Consider the following 21,532-nt stretch of genomic DNA (forward strand, 5'->3'; position numbering starts at 1 on the left):
TTTAATTTAAGTATTTTATTTAAATGTAATACACTTTGTCACAGACCACTTATGTGTTTCTGAATAATTCTAAATTTTTAATTTTTTGTTGGGAAGCAGGATCTCTGGTATATTTGATTGTATTGCTTGTTTACTCCACACAAACGTTAGTTGGGGCACCCTTTCCCTTTCTTTTCACCTAACTGATGTATGTCGCCATGCCTATCTGCTGTGAATACAGTCACACGATCTGCCAACCTTTCTGCCGTTGGAAAATAGCTACGTTGTGCATCTCATAGACAACTAAACTTAACTTATCTTTAAAAATCTGATTGTTAACATTATGTGCAATCTTTTCTGTCAATAATCAGACCTTTTTAAATGCTGATAGGAATAATTCGATCCAGCAATAATCAATTGTTTGATTTTCAAGCTTCTTGTATAAGATTAATTGAATTCTGGAAACCTAAATGTGTTAGTTTGATTATTGTACCACGATTTAGGACGGTGGGAAAAATATTCACAATCTGAACAGAATGGTAAAAACCAACCTGCTTTTTACAATATGGCTTTTAATCCCTCGTCTTAAAAAAGTAATTCAAACAGTGACCCTTCTAAACTCAAGTTTGAATAGATTTGTTCGGGCATATAATTAAGCAAATTCTTTACGACCATTCAATGCAAAACTATATAGATTGTATATGAGAGCAATTTAAACGTATATGGCATGTGCAGAAACATTCTTTTCTCAGTGATTTAGATATAGACATAATGGGCTGATACACACGGCATTTAAGAGTATGAAAAACAGTATTCCTGTTGTACTTATATATGAACTTTTACATGCCTTTGCAGACGGCCCAAAAATATCTCAAATGTGAATTTTCTGGTCACATTTATTTACAATTAGTATAAATAGAAAATACTGTACCCTCGTTGAACTTTTGCTAATAGGGCGTTAGACATTTTAAGGCTACATCACGTAGATGTATACGAGTACATAAAAGAGTACTCCTGTAGTACTCTTTTATGTACTCTTCAATTCATATGAGAATCACCCCAAAACGTCTAAAAATTGTAATAACATTGAATTTCTAAGATCATACTCCTATGCAGTTCATACAAATAGAAAGGGCTATGCCCTCTTTGCACCTTTACTAACAGGGATTTGGACATTTCGGCCGATTTAACAAATGCATGTAAGAGTATGTGAAAGAGTAATCCTATGGTACTATTTCTTGCCCTCATAAATACTTTTGGGAATCAGCCCTACTGTACTGGGTACATTAGTATGTGATGAGTCTGCTGAATTATAAAGCTCAGTGCTACTTAAAATGATACCCAACAGACTAAAATCCTACTTCACCACAGTGACTGATAACTATTAGATAACTATTAGAGATTTAGCTACTTTTAGGTTTATAGGTTTTTAATTTCTGACCAGAGGCTACCCGATAAACTGTATCTTATATGTTTTCAAGCACTGGTAACTCCTTTGAGGATGCAGGTTTGGGATATGTGGTTTTTAAATGAACTGCGATTCATCAAGGTACAGAATCATCAGGTCAATTTCATTGATTGCTTGCTCAGCTCCTAAAAAAAATTATATAAAAATAAATTCCCATGGAATGAGAGTCATAGAATTCAAATAAACCTATCTTTTTGTATTTAAATGTAAACAAATAATACATCATCTTTTAATATATTGTAATGTTACTCATGTACCTGAACATGTTATGACATTTTAATTTATTAAACCCTCCGTACATCTGAAAAATGCCTTAAAATGGCATTCTCGTTCTACTGAAATACAGTTAAATAATTGCTTAAAAGAACATAAACAATTGTCAACTGTGTTGCTCTTTAAAAATGTTTTAGACAATACAACATTTAGCATTATATGAATAGCATAATAAAAATAACTTGCTAACTAGCAGAGCTTATATCATTTATAAATGCTGTTTATTACAGATTTTGCTATTTTTCAATTATCATGCTATTCAATTTATCAATCTCACAAGGATGAAATGCAGAATTGACCCTCCTAGAATTTCACCAAGTAACCTAAAGGTCACAATAGAAGTCTGCAATGTTAATCATGAAAATCATCACGTTATCGCTTAACAATTACTTTTTTAGGTTTTTAAAAATTCTTAAAACGTATCTGCAAATAGACACATTTTTACTTATTTACATAACAACAGTCCTGTTTGACTTGTATTGTGCACAGTTATAATCTTGCCTAATAGGTTCATCTCTGATTAGGGCGAATTGATTAGCTATTTGTTCAAGAGTTAGTACCTAATCAAAAGTATTGATCTGTGAGTTGAACTCGATGTGTGTGTAATTCAATGTTGATGTGTTGTGCAGTTTCATTTGACTATTCGTCATGCGACCAGCAGGGACTTAACAATGAAGATTTTAGAATCTATCTCATATCCATATTTCCAGCCAAGGGATGAACCAGTCTTACAAAACACAAATACAGCTGTATAATGTATTATTTATGATACAACAGAGTAAGAGACACATGTACACCATGTGTACCACAACTGTAACACATATGCCACAGTGATCTATAATATATGTGATGGAGGTGCGTCACATGTACACAATCTACGACACAATTGTCACACAAATGCTTTACTGAACTGTATTTTCTGTGATTCAAGAAAGTCTTATGTACACTGCATACACTATGTTTCACCCATAAATACCTCATTGATATGCATTATCTGCACAGCACGAGAGGAAGGTAGAGTAATGCACCAGGCCCATCACAATTGTTACACACGCACAGTAGTGATGTGTAGTAGGTGCTCCTGTTTAGTCTGCCAATGAATTATTGTTAGTAATGGATTTAAGTGACAATTGTTTTTAAATGTACTTCGACACTGTGATTTTTATATGCACTGTAGTGTTTTATTTTTGTACTTTTTATGGTTTCGCAAAGATGTAACCGAATAAAAGTTTTATGATGATGATGAGGTGCTCCTCTCTAGGAGGAGGAGGAGGTTCATTTGGATAACAAATACACCACTGTCACACATAATGTGTTGATAAGTATTATCTATGATGAGACAGACAACGGTTCACTTATTTACCATTGACACCACAATAGTCACAAACACACGCGCACACACATACGTATTATCTGCACTGTACAAGAGAAAGCTACACTTGTAAGAGTTGTACACAACAACGGTCTCATAAGTTGCATGGTGGTATGTGTTATGAGTGCTGCTAGAGGGTAAGGATTCTTTGTACACCACAATTGCCCCACAAATACTGGGGAGATTGGCACTATTAGAGATATGGCAGAGGCTAGTGTACTGGGTCATCGTGCACGCACAACTGGCACACACACACCTAGTGATATTAATTGTCACTGAAGCTAAGGTTTACTTGTGCACCACGTACATCACAATTGTCACACAAAGACTGCGATGATATGTATGATGTGGGATGTGAATAGTACAATATATATAACACCATTGGGGGTCGCACAAAAACGTCAGTGGTTTATATTATCTTGGATAATGCACACCACAACTGTGACACAAACAGTGCAATGAGATGCTTTAAATGTGATGCAATAGACCAATATTCAAATGTCACCACTTGCACAGCAGTTGCTACACAAATATCACAGTGAGATGCCATGTGTTAAATGCAACGTTCAAATTTACTACATGTACCGCACAAAAATGTTCACTTTATGCTATGTGTACAATTGTACAATTGCCACACAAGTGCTATGGTGATCTGTAAAACCTGTGATGTGACAGGCCAAGGTTTCCAAACGTACCACGTAAATCACAACTGCTACACAAATACCATGAGATGTAGTATCTGTGACGAGACAGCACCAGGTTCACGTGTAGACAACTGTTACACAAACAACGACGGCGAAATGTACTATCTGTGATTTCGGAAGTGTTCACATGTACAGCACAATTGCCTTTAATCTGGGCAAGGGGGAGCCTTTTTTTGTAATTTAGCAGTGGAAAAACATAATTTAAATGAATAATGGCGGTTCCCTTTATTAATTATTGCAGTTTGTGTGCAATTAACGGGCTATTTCTCACACTGAAATGGCGAAAGGGCCTCATTAGGATGATTAATTTGCATTTGCGGTGTTAGTGGTTCAGGCTAGTAATATATTCATCAGTTTCTCATTAGTATGCCTTTTTTTCAAACTAACAATACCCTGTTCTCCACACGGTACATACACATCTTTCAATAGTTCCATGCAACACGCAAGCAGCGTAAGAACCTCATACACCATTTTGGCTCCTTCATTCAGGCAAACTTTTTCAATAATGTACATGAACAGCCCATACATTCGTCTTCTACAGAGGCACTCAACAACGCACTTTTTTCCACTTCCGCTTACATCTCGCGCACAGCACACACTGCCACAGACACCCCAAACACGATTATCACACGGACTCGTTGCAAGGGGAGAGAGAGTGTCAGCGTGAATCAAAGTGAAACATGCACTTCTTCACCAAAAACAAATTTTTTAGGTACCTTCTTTCATCCGGTCGGTACGATGATGAAGTCCGGCCGCTGGTCCAAATAAACATCTTAGAGGGCTTCGCACCGGCGCCTTTCCGGACGGTGGAGGGCCTCGCGGAGTGACGTATGGACCTAAGAAAGGGAGACTCGACGTCAGACCTCTGAAACACATCCAAGCACCCCGAGCTCATTGCGCAAATCCCTCAAGGCTGTCTTATCTGCAGCGATAGTGGTCACAGGGCTTTTTATCAACAGCGACACCACCGCCACAAATTAAGGTGATGTAAAACTCTCTGTTTTGTTTCCTCCTCGGCTGTCACCTATGTTGGCTTATCTCCAGCACTTTCTTTTCACAGTTTTACTAACATTTGCTAAGACTTTGCATCAAACATTCAAGCATTTCAGAATTTCTTTTAAAATCGAAATGTATGTTTAAGAATAAGTTCTCGGGAAGCTAGTCTACACAAATGCCCCATTCCCTTCAACGATCTATTTTTCTACTCCGTACATTTTAGTTTTTTAGCATGTTAATGTTAAATCCCACCCCCGCATTATTTCAGTTATCAAATATTTGTTCTGGAGAGTGCTGGCTCTGACATAATTGCAAGCGTCCCTGGTGAGCCCAGAATGCTTTGATCTGTTACCGAGCCAGGTGTTAAGTGCACCTGTTGCTCAAACTGTCTCTCTTCTGCAGCGGTGATTGGCCCTTCTTGAAAAACGCATAGCAACCTGAACCGGTGCTGCAGGGCTGTTAATGGATACTGATGTACGCAGAGCGAAGTGTGACCTTTGAGGGTCTATTTTATTGCTTTTATGATGGAGGACAATTTTGGTCCCTCAGAGGGTTTGCTGTCAGACGGCACCACTGTGCCACCTGTGTGTGTGTGTGTGTGTGTGGGTGTGTGTGTGTGTGTGTGATATATATATATATATATATATATATATATATATATATATATATATATATATATATATATGTACACATATATATTTATATTCCACACTCCAATTTCCATGCAGGAACATCCCATGTGACTTTTCAAAATATAAAGGAAACAAACGTGATTGTGGACATTTCATTTACTATTATGCATTGAGAAAGGCTATTCGCCGAAACGCGTCTGCTTGAATAAATGGAATTACCTGTCCGTGAGTACTCCGAGTCGAAACGTATTGTGTGTGTGTATATTTGGCTTTTCCCAAATAAAATAACACTGCTGAGCAAATGTGGTGTTTATCTGTCCCTGAGTGCAACGTCGAAATGCTTGGGCAACTTGGTGGAAAATAAATATACCGGCCAGTCCTGGTCGGGAGGTTGCACCGCCACGGAAGAGAGGGCTGAGGCATCGAGACTGTCTAAGGTGCCATGCAGAGGAACAGACAAAGGGAATCGAATTCACAAACCGGAGCCTTCCATTAGAGACTTACTGTAAGTTTAAAATGCACTAATTAATCATGGCAGAACCCACTAATGGATTTCACTAACGAGGTACCAGACTACGAGTCCCACAATGCAGGGGGCCCACCAGAGGGCAATAAAGAGCAACTCGTGACTGTTTCCTCACCTCTGCCACAATGATATGCACACGCCCGTGAACAAGGAGGATTAACTCTGAAACGCGTAGGGCTTTTTGTACTAAGCTCTGGATGCAGCGCCGGCTTTTCCCAAATAAAATAACACTGCTGAGCAAATGTGGTGTTTATCTGTCCCTGAGTGCAACGTCGAAATGCTTGGGCAACTTGGTGGAAAATAAATATACCGGCCAGTCCTGGTCGGGAGGTTGCACCGCCACGGAAGAGAGGGCTGAGGCATCGAGACTGTCTAAGGTGCCATGCAGAGGAACAGACAAAGGGAATCGAATTCACAAACCAGAGCCTTCCATTAGAGACTTACTGTAAGTTTAAAATGCACTAATTAATCATGGCAGAACCCACTAATGGATTTCACTAACGAGGTACCAGACTACGAGTCCCACAATGCAGGGGGCCCACCAGAGGGCAATAAAGAGCAACTCGTGACTGTTTCCTCACCTCTGCCACAATGATATGCACACGCCCGTGAACAAGGAGGATTAACTCTGAAACGCGTAGGGCTTTTTGTACTAAGCTCTGGATGCAGCGCCGGCTTTTCCCAAATAAAATAACACTGCTGAGCAAGCAAATGTGGTGTTTATCTGTCCCTGAGTGCAACGTCGAAATGCTTGGGCAACTTGGTGGAAAATATATATATATATATATATATATATATATATATATATATATATATATATATATATATATATATATATATATATATATATATATATATATATATATATATAATATATTATCTATATATATTTTATCACTGAAAAAACAAACGTTAAAGTGATGTTGTAGTGTAGTTAGGTAATGTAATAAGATGTTACTTAATTCACTGGAAAAAAAAACCAGGATAAAGTAATGTTATAGTAAGGTATGGTAATAATATGTAACTTAACGGTAAAAAAACCTCTAGAAACTTACTGAAAAAAGAAAGTTTAAAGTGATATTATATTTAGGTGAAAATGTTAGTCATAACATCATGTTTTAAATGCAAGGAACATATCATATCACTCTGTACAATATCTATTTATCTATCTATCTATCTATCTATCTATCTATCTATCTATCTATCTATCTATCTATCTATCTATCTATCTATCTATCATTCTATCTATCTATCTATCATTCTATCTATCTATCTATCTATCTATCTATCTATCTATCTATCTATCTATCTATCTATCTATCTATCTATCTATCTATCTATCTATCTCTCTACCAGAATGTTTTATTTTATGCAAAGCATGCCCGATCCTCCCGGCATGGCGAATCCTCCCGCGGCGGAAGGACCTGACCAAGGAATCGCCATGCCGGGAGGATTTTAGGATCGTAGGCATTAGCCTAAAAAGAAATGTTTTATTACTGAAGAATTATATATTTTTATACTACGGACAATGTACACATCTTGAAACAGGAATTTTCGACGTGAACTAACTCATTTAGCCTTGAGAAAGCCCCGGCGCAAATCGCCAAGAGGGGGCGAAACACGTGTCGGCTGTCCTTATCGTACGAATAAAAATAAAGAAATCTTGCTGCAAACAGAGATGTTTTTGTCCTTCATATCACGAGCTGAAGAAAACGGATATTAATCCTGGCAAATTAAACCAATTTTATGTGGAGATCACACTCACAACTTTTCAAAACTGTTTCCCTAACCCTGAAGCCCAAGAGGTCCAGAGCTTCGAGTGTGTCTCCATCCACTAACTAACCACACTTATTTAAGTGTTGTCTAAAGCCTTGAAATCCTTGGGCCTTTGCTACCTCATCCGCACTGGTGCCACCTTGTGCCTGTACTGACGTTTAACAAGCAGTGAGGTACGTTATAAGACTTCCTCCATCTTCACTATACAGCCTACATAGTCCACAAAGCAAACTGAAGATGACTTAAAGGGAAATCATGGTGGGTGTAGTCAATAAATATCCCATAGATAAATACTTATTGAAACATCCTATTCACTCTCCTGTGTATTTTCTGAGAGAAAGCAAGCACGAGTGTCTAAGCGAAACGTACTGTACTGTTCTTCACGATCCCTGAGGAATCAGGGTTGTCATGTTCAGTGGTTGCCAGAGACTACCTCCTCCACTGTAGAATACAGGAGGGGTGGTAGTGGCACTGTAGAGCTAGCTGGTCTAAAGGCTGACATATCGTGGGGGGGGGTCTCCGGAAGCGGTTGGGACACCAAGCCCTCAGTTTAGGTCATCCAAAAAACACAGGTTCCAGGGATTACTAGGAACTACACGACATACCCACTTGGAAATTTGTTGTCAGTTACCTGAGAAGCAGTACACAAAGCAGTGTTTAGAGGAGCCAACACTTATTCCAATGGTTGAACAGTGAATCTATATTTCAAAGACAGGTGAACAATGTGTATTCCAATGGTCAGGCCAGGAGTATGCGTGTCAGTTGCAAGAGGGGCCAGTTTATATTGAAATGATTTAGTTACTCATCAAAATATTTGTGCAAAGGATTTAAACATTTGCTTTGTAGGTTTTAAACATGCTTATAATGCAGTGACCTACCAGCTACTAGTTACAAAATGACTGATTTGGGTCTCTAATGTGTGTACTGAAGGTGATGGGGGCTCTTCATGCAGACGCAAAGATTAAGGTGAAGATCGGTAGCGGAGTGAAACGAGCAGTGAGGGTAGCAGTACAGAATGGCCGTAAGTAGGTGTGTGCAGTTCTACCTCTACAATCCCAGACTCCCACAAAAGGCTAAGGGCAACTTCTAAATTAAAATGGTTTGTCAGATGATTCACTGATTCATGCAGATGATTCAGCCATCTTAGACTGTACACCTATCAGGCTACAACAGCCACTGGAAGCCTAAGAACACTATTGCATGACAAATAATCTGAGTATTTTTGTAAGTAAAACAAAGATAATGCAATCTTGCAAACACAAATTGTCATGTATGTATGCAAATGAATGACTTAAAGTTATAGTGTGTGACTATGTATACAGGGCTGTCTTTGCAGTATTATAGGGCCCTGGCAAAGCATTGCACTGGGCCCTGCCTACACACCCACTCAAAGGAATAAAAATGTTTAACAGACAATTTGTGTTAAATTCTGGTCTGCATGTGGCCCCCATGCTCTTGGGGTCCCTGGGCAAGTGCCCAGCATGCCCATGCATTAGGATGGCACCGAATGTATAAATACCTAATAATAATTGTCATTGATAAATTGATAGTCAACATTCAGCTGCATAGAGTGTTCTTAGGGCTGCAACTGTGATGTCTGGTCTATGTCGATTTAATTGTCAATCTGGAGGTTACTCAGTAAATCCCTTGGAGAAATGTGGCTCACCGGTTAGAGGCGGCTGAGCCAGAAGCAGAGGTCGGCCCGGGACCAGGGTTCAATTCCCGACGCGGCAGGGTACGGAACCAATGTCATTGGGCTTGATAAATCTCGCCTCGGTGCCTCTCTAACCATGGGTCCCACGCTGCAACTCTGGGCAATAGCTTGCTTAATCTCCACAACGGCCCCCTCGCTGCCGGGGATGCCTAGCTTCACCTTGGGGATGCCCAACAGGGACCATCTCACATGGAAAGCCAGGACGGGTTTCCCAGCGGCACACAGCGCCAAGAAACCCTGGGGTGAACGTGCGCTCTACAAATTCATACTGACTGACATACTGACATTAATGGCTGCCTTAGTAAAAGTTGTCTCAATTGCCCCTTATCACTTGCATGGACTAGTCTGAAAGGAGCCGCCGGTTTTAAAAACGTCTGAAGGACATGCATTGGAAAGAGGCGTCAGTGTGTACACCGCAGTCGGAGTACCGGTGCCGAGCCTAGAGCTGGGCTTGTGCTCTCTTGCGCTGTTAAATGAGTCAGCCCGCATACATTTTATATCGTCTTTAAATAGAGGAGACGTTCATTCATTCGTGGATGATTGCCTTATGGATTTATGCAAGAGCGAAATAAGATTTGCCCTTGAGATAAGAAAGAAATTTAAGACCTTATGGCGAAGGCATGGCTTGCATTTTGATCACAAAGCAATTCTTCAGGTTCAAACTTTTGTAGGACCAGAGAAGCAACTGAATGAGAACATGAAGTGCATGTCATGTATTACTGACAAAAGTTTCACTGAGAAAAAAAAGTCCCTTAAGTTTTCTTATAATTTCAAGGAGACCCCAGGGGTAGCAAACTATTTTCTGAATGTGCCCAAACCCAAGTTGAGATAACAAATCTGAGGGGCATATTAGCAAGAACCTCGTTAAAATTATTGCTGTTTTAGCAGTTTCCTGCCGCTAAAACGGCGATAATTTTAACGAGGTTCTTGCTAATATGCCCCTTACTTTTTTTGGATGTGGGTCCACACCAATGGCCATTATACGAGCAGGTTTAAAATCCAATCAGAGTGCCGCTGTCAACTGTGTAGGCCAAATGAAGTGGCACACATTATGTTTTATGTTCGCCATGTAAGGCAATAAAGATGCAATGCCTTAAACCTTTATTTACTAGGCCTATACACTTGTACATCTGCCTTTGAATATTTTTCAGACCTGGAGTCTGATAAGGAAACAATTGCAATAGCTTCTAAGAAAAGTTGATAATAACTATGTGAAATATGTTGGCTTAAATTGTGCTTCAGTTATTTCTCCCTTTTAAGGATTTACTTTTTATTTGATTTTTATCTATTTCTATTACATGCTAGTAGTCTTTATGTTATTTTGCTGTATATGTTTACGTTTGGGTTTGATTTTATGGAAAGACAAATCTAAATTGAGAAGTTTTACAACTGTTTTGGGGAGTAGATGTTGCAGTGGATAATCATGTAATATATATTTCAGCGGTTAGGTGATTAGAATGCAAATAGTGAGCATTGGAATAGCTGGATATTCAGTATATATTTTGATTGCTAAAGGCAGTATATCTTTGCTAATAAAAGTGTAGACATACTGAAGAGGCATGGGGCAGAATTTATTAAAAACAGAAGGACATGCAGATATTGTTCACAAAGAAGAGTGACCTATAGCTCCTTGTCCTAAGTTGATCTCCTAGCTGCCTTTGACACCACCAATGATGACGTCCTCGTCAACATCCTGTCAACAGCGAGGGATTCACCCTCACCACTCTGTTGGTTTGCATCTTCCTTCCTCAATTAACACCAACCAGTCCAAATGGGCAAGTGCTGATACCAACAGCCATGACCGACAGTGTCACGCAAGGATTCATTTTCTCCGAGTGATAACCAACCTGCACATGGGATCACGCAGAGACCCGATGGCCAATCATGGACCGAAGATTCACTAATAAGCACACAACACCAACCTTCACCTAAAAGTCTCCACAATCAATGATATAGACCCCCCTCACTGTCTCTGCCAAACATGGGTGTTGAACACCTACCTCAGGGTCAACCCAACAACATGTGTCTAATTATCCCCAGTATTTTGTGTTTCTTCTGCCAAGTTTGCACTATATAGACATACCAACCTTCATAAAGTAAGGGTTTCAGAGGGCTCCGTTACATCTGGGACACTAGGATGCAATACTGGACTTTTAAAATCATAATTTCCAATTCTCAATCCAATTGACTTGTTGTAATTTGTTGGAAAGAACCAATATTACAAATCCCAGAATACATTTAGGGCCTGTTTACGAGTAGGTCGGTTAATTCCAATCCATGCTTAAACGCCTGTTTACGCCTGGGACAGAATTACGAGTTTGAAGGTATTTAAGGCAGCCAATATTTACTGGATGCATTAAATTGCTCAACCTTTCTTAAATTTCATCAGGTCAAAACTGCCAAAAGTTAACAGGTAAAATAGATAAGGTATTTACTGTATCATGCATATTTTGGTGCATTAACCACCAAAATCTTTATGTTATTCCCCACAAACTTGTAATAGGTGTTATTTATCCCACCCGAAAAATAACATACCATGAGACATTGTTATTTATCAGGTGCATTAGTTAACACCTAAACTCATAATCAGGCCCTCGGTTGTTAAAAGGAAGTACACTAAATGTAAATTGATACGTGTATAGCGCACTACTCACCCGCAAGGGTCTCAAGGCGCTTGTACGAATACCGCTGTGGAACCCATCCTGGCTTTCCCTGTGAGGCGTCCACTCCTGGGCACCCCCAAGGTGGAGGTCAGGCATCCTTAGCGTTGTGGGGGCCGTTGTGGAGATTAAGCAAGCTATTGCCCAGAGTTGCAGAGTGGGACTCCATGATTGGAATAGGCACCGAGGCGAGAATTATCAGGTCCGGGGAATTTTGAGCCCAAGACCCGCCGAGGCGGGGAATTGAACCTTGGTCCCGGGCCAGACCTCTGCATCAGGGTCTGCCGCTCTAACCATTGAGCCACTAAGGGCCCGATGTAGGTAATCTCAATTTACCAATTCTTAAATACCGAATTTTACCGATTCGGTATTTACGAATCGGTAAATATGATGTAGGCAAAAAAACGGTAACATTGACAGATTCTGTAATATTCCTTATTACCGAATCGGTAATAGCGATTCGGTAATAAGGAATATCTTCACATTCATTCCTATGGGCCTGGAGGCCCATAGGAATGAACGGGAAGCTATTCACTATTACCGCATATTCAAGGGTAGCAGGGTGTCACATTGACACCCTGTTGCACCCCTGAATCGTACATGTGTGCACATGTGGCGCACATACATGCCCTAAATGCATGTATGTCTGCCACATGGCACTTTGAAAAAAGCAAATGATTGCTTTTTTAAAGGTATTCGGTATTTACCACCAACTTGTAGTTGGTGGTAAATAACGAACCCTTAAAGCAAAAATGCACTCATTTAAGTTCTACCTACATAGGTTTTAAGGATTCGGTTTTTTACCAATTCCTTAAAATAAGGAATCAGCATTTTACCGATTCCTTAAAATAAGGAATCGATAAATTACTGAATCCTTATTTACAGCCTCCTACATTGGGAAGAGCTAAATACCGGTCGGTAACAGGAAATTCACCGATTTTCGTCCGTTACCGACCGGTATTTAGGTACCTACATCTGGCCCTAAGTGATTAGTGCCCCTGATGCCATTGCGTCATAATTCCATGGCATTGTCATCCAACCTTGGCAGTCTAAAAGTTTGGCAGTGTACTGATAATTATTGATTTGTGCTTACCAACTGATTCTGTTTCACTTTGACGTCCTATTTCCAGTCTTAGGCTTTCATTTAACAAATTGGTGTCTTGTGAGAATTGCAGTAGTAGTAGACCAAAAACATAACTTACGTACTTGAAAACAACGATTTGTTTACCTACTAGAAAGTGGACTCCTCATGACATGGAGTCACAAATGGTGGTAGATATGTATCCCAATGACTAAATAATGACTAAGGGGAGAAGTATATATTGTAATATAGAAATAGTGCACAATTAAACCAGGCAGCAGATATAATCTGGTTGTTGGATAGGTAGTGATTTTTCTAGTGATTGAAATTGGGGAAACATCCTTTACAACGTGGTTATTACACCGCAATGCTGTTACATCGCGATCGTTACAACGACCGCATGTAACAACGCTATACCATTACAACGCAAGTCTTTACATCGACTTGCGCTAGATGGCGTGCTAACATTAAAAATGCTGTAGTTTACTATCCCAACACCTTCCCTACTTATAAGTGGACTGGAGTTGGAATAGTAAATTACCCCTTTTTAATGTTAGCACGCCACCTAGCGCAAGTCGATGTAAAGACTTGCGTTGTAAAGGCATAGCGTGGCAACATGCAGTCGTTGTAACGACTGCGACGTAACAGCACGCGTTGCAATAACACGCGTTGTTACGTCATACATCCTTGAAATTGGGGTCAGTAAAATAATAGTTACCACACTTTACATGGGACAGTGTACGGCCTTAAAGCTAGGTGCACAGTGTAGATTGATGATTACAGGGCCAAAATCTCTGCTCCCTTCCAGGAACCTTTTAAGTCTGGCCGCAGGCTGACCTCATTGAGAAGGTCCCTGGGCCAGTTCCCCACCGCTGCTGCAGGTCGAGTCCGCTCGAACCTGCCCCACGCAGCCAGCCTTTACACTGAAAATTTACTTTTGCCTCCACTTAACTGCCTTTTTACCCTCGTTTTCTTCCCATTGGTTCATTGACTTTTGCCTCCACTTCATAGTCTTTTTCTCTTTCTTTTCCTACCATTGTTTCACTGACTTTTGCCTCCTCGTAACTGCCCTTTTCTCCTCATTTTCCTTCCATTGACTTTTGCCTCCACTTAACTGCCCTTTTCCATTCGTTTTCTTCCCATTGTTTCATTGACTTTTGCCTTCACTTAACTGCCTGTTTCCCCTCTTTTTCCTACTATTGCCTTTTGCATCCACTTAACTGCATTTTTCCCCTTGTTTTCTTTCCATTGACCTTTGCCTTCACTTAACTGCCTTTTCCCCTCGTTTTCCTCCCACTAACTTTTGCTTCAACTTAGCTGCCTTTTTCTCCTCGTTTTCCTTCCATTGACTTTTGCATCCACTTAACTGCCTTTCTCCCCTCGGTTTCCTTCCATTTACCTTTGCCTCCATTTAACTGCCTTTTTCCTCCTTCCTTTTTCCCCATACTCTAATATTATTCCTTCCTCCTAACTCCACTCATTTTTGCTGCCTTTTTTTCCCTGCTTGCGCTCCCTCCTGTTTCCTGCCCTCTTGCGGCCCCACCCAGCACCCCGCCTCCTCCCAGGAACCTACTTAATGCTGGTCACAGCACGACCTCATTAAGCAGGTTCCTGGGCCTGCTCCCCACTACTGTTTCAAGTCGAGTTTACTCAAACCTGCACCATGCCACCAGCTTTTACACTGTAAACTGATTTTTGCCTCTACTTAGCTGCCTTTTCCGCCTAGTTTTCCTTCCAAAGAATTTGACTCCACTTAACTACCTTCTTCCCCTCGTTTTCCTCCAATTTGTTTATTGACTTTTGCCTCCACTTAACTGCCCTTTTCCCCTCGTTTTCCTTCCATTGACTTTTGCTGCCATTTAGCTGCCCTTTTCCCCTCGTTTTCTTACAGTGACTTTTGCCTCCACTTAACTGCCCTTTTCCCCTTGTTTTCCTCCCATTGTTTCATTGACTTTTGCCTCCACTTAACTGCCTTTTTCCTCCTTCCTTCTTCCCCTATACTCTAATCTATTTCCTCCCACCTAACTCCTCATTTTGTTGCCTTTTTATCCAGCTTGCTTGCTCTCCCTCCCACTTCCCACCCTCTTATTACCCCACCCAGAGCCCAACCCCCTCCCAGGAACCTACTTAATGCTGGCTGTGCAAAGGCGCACCAAAGGCAAGCCTGTCTGAACCCGTCCACGCCTGGTCTGCGCACAGCAGGGGGATCCCTGGATCTCTCCCCACCTACAGCTACACCTGTGCCAAATTAACAGCCTTGCACCCCGAATCTAGCAGCAACAACTGCAGATCCTCACGCTCAATGGCATAACCCTCTCCTGTTAACACTGCCTGTTTTCTTGCAGCATCTGGCTGCCGTCCAAAGAACCCACAGCTACAGACCCAGGAGGGATCAAATGCCCCCTGATCAACTCCCGGTCCCTCCACAAACACTCCACCAAAACCTGAGATATCATTACCTCCCTCACAACTGACGTCGTCTTTCTGATAGAGACATAGATCAACCCTGTCTCAGCAACAGACAACGCCACTGCCAAACCAAACGGACACAAGATCATACACCGGGACTGAGACAACAAAAACGGAGGTGGTATTGCCATCATCCACAAAGAATCCCTCCACTGCACAGCATCCACTGAGGACACCACCTCATCATGGAACACCTAAACTTCCAACTTAACCCTGACTCCAATACCGCCATTAGGAGCACCCTGGCATACAGATCGCCAGAGCCATGGCTCACCGTCTGCGAGACCATCTCTGACTTTAATGCTCCCCTGGCCATTAAATCTAGAATCTTCATCTTCCTCAGGGACCTAAACATCTACCTTGGGAACCCCAGTGACCCCAACACAGCCAGCCTAATTGAGAGCATGAATAACCTTGGCCTCACTTAACTAATCACCAACCCCACACACATAGCCTGGCAAACATTGCACACATTGGACCGCATCTTTAAAGCCACTAACAGGATCAGATTCAGTCACGCCTCTGAAATAACCTGGTCCGACCAATTGATCGCCCACTTCTCCAGTACAGCCACCAGCCTTCCACAGCACCCTTTGCTGCACCACCCACAGGATCTGGAGCAATTTAACCGAGGACCTCTGGAATGACACCCTTAATACATCCACCCCTGACACTACCTCAAACCTCGAGGTGGCTGTCAAAAACTTCAACACATGGATCACTGAATGTGCCAACAGAGTCTCCCCCCCCCCCTCAAACCTGCCAGACCGGTCATGACCCACCAAACACACCAGCTGGCTCACCCCGGAACTCAAATCCTCCAAACACACCTGCAAATGACTGGAAAGAAACTGATGCACCAGCAAAACGCCCAACGACCAAGCCAACTTCAAAAAGGCCCTAAATCACTACCACCTGCTCCAGAAAAAAAAGCCAAAAAAGCCTCCCTGACTGCCCACCTCGAAGCAAGCTCCAACCACAATAATGAATTCTTCAGCATCGTCAAAGAGTACTCCAACCCCCAAGCAGCCGAAAACGCCATCACTCCCTCCCAGGAACTCTGCAACACTTTTGCAAACTTCTACAGAAATAACTCCACCATCTAAAAAACTTTGACCCCCAAACTGCCACAGATTTTGTTTTTGCGGTCTGACCACAAAAACATAATCTGCGGTGTCCTCCAAGGTTCCTTTCTGAGACCCACCCTGTTCAACACATACATGGCCACCCTGGCCACCTTGTTCAGAGCCCACGGTATAAACATCATCCTGTATGCAGATGATACTCAACTCATACTCTCCCTATCTGCTGACCTTACCAACATCAAAGCGAGCTACCAAAGGTGTATTACCAGCGCCACCAGCTGGATGTAAAATAATTGCCTCAGACTTAACACCGACAAAAAGGAGGTACTCATCTTCGGAAACACCTCCCCCTGGGACAACAACTGGTGGGCAGCAGAACTAGACCCTCCCCAACACCCTCAAAACATGCCACAAACCTGAGCATCATACTTGACAGCACACTTACTATGAAAAGCCAGATAAACTCCGTATCCTTAGCTTGCTTGCTCACCCTAAGTATTCTCCGGAAAGTCTTCAAGTGGATAACCATCAGCTCCAGGCGGACCATCACCCAGGCCCTCATCACCAGCCGACTGGTCTACGACAACACCCTCTGCGTAGGGGTAACCACCCAGCTTCTAAAGAGACTACAAGCCACCCAGAATGTAGCAGCCAGGCTCATCCTGCGGAGAAGTGTGGCTCAATGGTTAGAGCGGCAGACCCTGATGCAGAGGTCTAGCCCCGGACCAGGGTTCAATTCCCTGCCTCAGTGGGTCTTGGGCTCAAAATTCCACTGCCCTGATAATTCTCGCCTCGGTGCCTATTCCATTCATGGAGTCCCACTCTGCAACTGTGGGCAATAGCTTGCTTAATCTCCACAACGGCCCCCACAACGCTAAGGATGCCTGGCCTCCACCTTGGGGGTGCCCAGGAGTGGAAGCCTCACAGGGAAAGCCAGGATGGGTTCCACAGCAGTATTCGTACAAGTGCCTTGAGACCCTTGCGGGTGAGTAGTGCGCTATACAAGTATCAATTTACATTTACATTACATTTACATTTACATCCTCTGCCTCCTGAGGTGAGCCCATATCACCCCTCACCTCAGATCCCTCCATTGGCTCCTCATACACAAGAGATGTCAGTTCAAAATGCTGACACATGCCTACAAAGCCCTTCACAACGTGGGACCAGCCTACTTTACCCCCAGGCTGAACTTCCACCAACCCACCAGACAACTGTGATCTGCTGCCCTCACTCACACTCCTTCCTTGGTACCACCGCAGCAGGATAGGTGCCCGCTCCGTTTCCTACTGGCTGCCAAATCCGGGAACAGCCCTTCCTCCACCTCAAGACCTCCCCAACACTGCAAAAATTCAGAAACAGCTTTAAGACCTGGCGGTACGACTGATGACAGCCAGCAGCAGAATACCCCCCAGCGCCTGGATACCTTCACAGGTGATAAGGAGCGCTTTACAAATCGTGTTTGATTGCAAATATATCACATTGGCTAGGGAGGTCAGAATATATTATGACACAGGGAAGGCATGCACTTAAATATTGGGACAGTGTTCATCCAAATGGGCAATGTAGCATGAAAACTGTCTATTAAAGAAGGAGGGGTACATTGTGGGCCTGACTCAGGAAGGACCTCCACACGTGTGGCAGAGAATCTCCGCGATGAGATCCGACCTGAGTGCGTAGACTCCCCCGCGACCAAGGTGCCTCCGTCATGCGTCAGAAAGCCCTTTTGTAGATCAGGCCATGTGGGCTTTAGCAGCAAAGGTGTACAAAAGGGGGTGGTGATAGACGGAGCATCTGAACCAATCAAACACTCACACCCAATCAACAGATCTGGGTTTAATCCATCACCGTTCTTTAGCCCACTCTGCCACCCCAGTTCAGACATGGCCATATGCAAATCAGTCTGACCCTGTGCCTCATGGGAACAGTCCAGCCCGAACTGCCAAGCCATGCCTTCCCTGGACCGTAAACAAGCTTCCGAAGACCGGTTTCTGGCATTTCAGCCGTCTTCAGTCCGGCTTGCTTGAATCCAGTGGCAAAGGTAGCATATATCACCCCGTTGTTGTGGGCTTGTTAAGCCCCCCTGCATCTACAACAATGTTTCCCCAAAGCCCTCGCCGGATTTCCCTACACTTCGATAAATGTCAGTACTATCAGTTACATCTTCGTTTATAAAAGTCCCAATGTTGTACTACTGTAAATCAGGAATTTAAAGAGTGGAGGTTCCACTTTCACACATGTAGTTTTGACTTACACCAATAAAAGGTTTGTGACTCGGGCTCTAAGTAGTTAATTGGAAAATGGAATGATGTGCTTTTTATTGCATCGGGTCTGCTAAGGTTGAAAGGTTTCAATTGATTGGATATGGGCAGTGACCCTCAATAAGAAGTCAGAGGTAATTGCTTCACCTTAGCCAGCATTTTTGTAAAGCTGTAAATGAAAGTTTTGACCTATAAAAAGTTATTCATACAGATATATAAGGTGAAACAGTTTTGTGCCACATACCCCTTGCACGTCCACCTCGTACAACTGGTGCAAGTGTCCTGTGCAAGTAGCTGAAAAAGACCTAGAGAAACAGACACATAGAGAGAGTCACACAGAGAGGTGGAGCGAAAAAGAAATAGAAAAAAAGAAACAAGGACGAAGAAGCAAGGGATTTAGAATGAGAGAGTGGGGAGAAAAGAGATAAAATAGGGAAGATAAACAGGGTAAGACAGACGAAAAGCAGTATAGAAAGAGTAGTGAGAGAAATAGATAAAAGACTGAGTGAGAAATGGATGGAGACGAGATAGAGAGAAAAGGCCAGAGAGAAAGGTGAAGGGAGAGGTAGAGAGAGAAAGAGTGAGAGGTAGAGTGAGAAAGAGTGAAAGGTAGAGTGAGGAAAAAAGAGGCAGATCTAGAGAAAAGAGAGAGAGAGAGAGCGGGAGAAATAGCTAAAGAGAAAGAGAGAGAATGAAGTGTTTAAGGACACTTAGATGCAGCTGTGAGTACAGAAAAATACCTAGGGGGAGATGTATCAAGATTCAATTTTGTGATTTCTAAATAGCGATTTTTAAGGAATTGCTATTTAGAAATCGCAAAATTGAATGTATGTAGAAAATCGCTATTTTTTAGCGATTTCTTAGTCTTCCTTATTTGTGAATTCGCAATTTGCGAATTCGCAATTAAGGAATAATTCCCATGCATTCCTATGGGCCAGGAGGCCCATAGGAATGATTGTGAAATATTTCTTAATTTGCGAATCGCATTTTGCGAATTCGCAAATTGAGAATAATTTCAAGGGTGCAGGGGTGTCTCAAAGACACCCTGCTGCACCCCTGAAATTTACATGTATGTGCATATGGCGCACATACATGCCACCTTCACAAATGCAAAATAGGGCATTATTGAATGAAATCGCAAATTACCACCAACTACAAGTTGGTGGTAATTTGCGATTTCTTAACACAAATTCGCAATTTCTAGAACCCACATACATCACATTTAAGGAATCGCAAAATTTGTGATTCCTTAAATGCTTAAGCAAAATAAGGAATCGCAAATGTTTGCGATTCCTTATTTTGCGATTTTGTGATACATTTCAAAAAATGCTAAATCACTGAATTTCGGCTTTTGCGAATCGCAAAAGGCTTGATACATCTACCCCCTAGAGAAACAGACACATAGAGAGAGCCATAATAAGAGACCCACAGAGAGGGTGAGGGGAAAAGAAATAGGAAAAAAGAGACAGCGACGAATAAATATATGTAGCAAGAGATTTAGAATGAGAGAGTGGGGAGAAGAGAGCGACAATAGGGAAGATAAAAAAAGGGCAAGAAAGACGAAAAGGAATTTGGAAAGAGTAGTGAGAGAAATGGAGAAAACATGAGGGAGAAATGGAGAGTAGGGAGAAATAGAGGGAGACGAGATAGAGAGAATAGGCCAGAGAGAAAGGGAAAGGGAGAGGGGTAGAGTGAGAAAGAGTGAGGGGTAGAGTGAGAAAAAAAGAGGCAGATCTAGAGAAAAGAGAGAGAGAGAGAGGGAGAGAGAGAGAGAGGGAGAGAGAGAGAGAGAGAGAGAGAGAGAGAGAGAAAGAGAGAGAAAAAACAGCTAATCAGAAAGAGAGAGTAATCAAGTTTACATTCCTGGCTACATAACCTCGGTGTTTGGGCCTGTTGAGTCCTGCAATAAATACTCATGTGTGATGTGCAATCCTGTCTTTTTAGGCGTTCGCCAACCCCTTTTCCCCTCTGAAATGACCTGTGCGTGCTTGATTACTTTGCTGTGGACAGTATTTCATTAACTTTGGAGATACTGCATTTTTTCTCTGACAGAGCAGTGTATTGGTTGTGACGCATGGATAAATTACGCTTTCCCCTGGTTAATAGCCTGAGGGGAATCGCCCTTAGCTTGCTTTCTCTTAGGATTTCACTGCCCAAAAGATAATTACAATGCAGGATTTCTGGAAGCTGTTAAATGATTGCAGGTAAGATACACTGGGACATACCTATCATTCGACCCACAAAGTAAGCACAAAGGTCATATTGTACATTAGTGTTAGAAACCACACAAGCTTCGTCGCCAGTGCGAAAAATATGAATGCATCAACATATTCCACGTTACCTGTTGCAAAAGTAAAAACTCGGGGGCATATTACCAACAACTAGCGATAATTATCGCTATGTTGGTTTAGCGGCGATATTTTTATCACCGAGCTGCGGCGATGTTTATCGCTTAGGAGCCTTGCTATTATCAAGGTTTATCTCCTAAGCGATAAAAATCGGCCGAAATGCATGAATATCACTGTAAAGTCAGAGA

At 42.1% G+C, this 21,532-nt stretch overlaps 1 protein-coding gene and 1 non-coding gene across 3 annotated transcripts in view; one reads left to right on the forward strand and one right to left on the reverse strand.

The window, feature by feature from the left end:
• The window catches only part of KCNMB2 (potassium calcium-activated channel subfamily M regulatory beta subunit 2), a 197,204-nt gene that overhangs the window by 140,184 nt on the left and 35,488 nt on the right, over positions 1-21,532 (reverse strand). For both annotated transcript variants that reach the window (XM_086944381.1, XM_086944380.1), the window contains exon 2: positions 4,513-4,632. In XM_086944381.1, the coding sequence (XP_086800507.1) occupies positions 4,513-4,632 (120 nt within the window). The remainder of the gene's footprint in view (positions 1-4,512; positions 4,633-21,532) is intronic.
• Positions 20,126-20,316, forward strand: LOC147684040 (small nucleolar RNA snR46). The gene has a single exon (XR_015302021.1). It is a non-coding gene; the product is annotated as a small nucleolar RNA snR46 (small nucleolar RNA).

This window comes from Lissotriton vulgaris, chromosome 11, assembly GCF_964263255.1.
Source record: "Lissotriton vulgaris chromosome 11, aLisVul1.2, whole genome shotgun sequence".
Lineage (NCBI taxonomy): Eukaryota > Metazoa > Chordata > Amphibia > Caudata > Salamandridae > Lissotriton > Lissotriton vulgaris.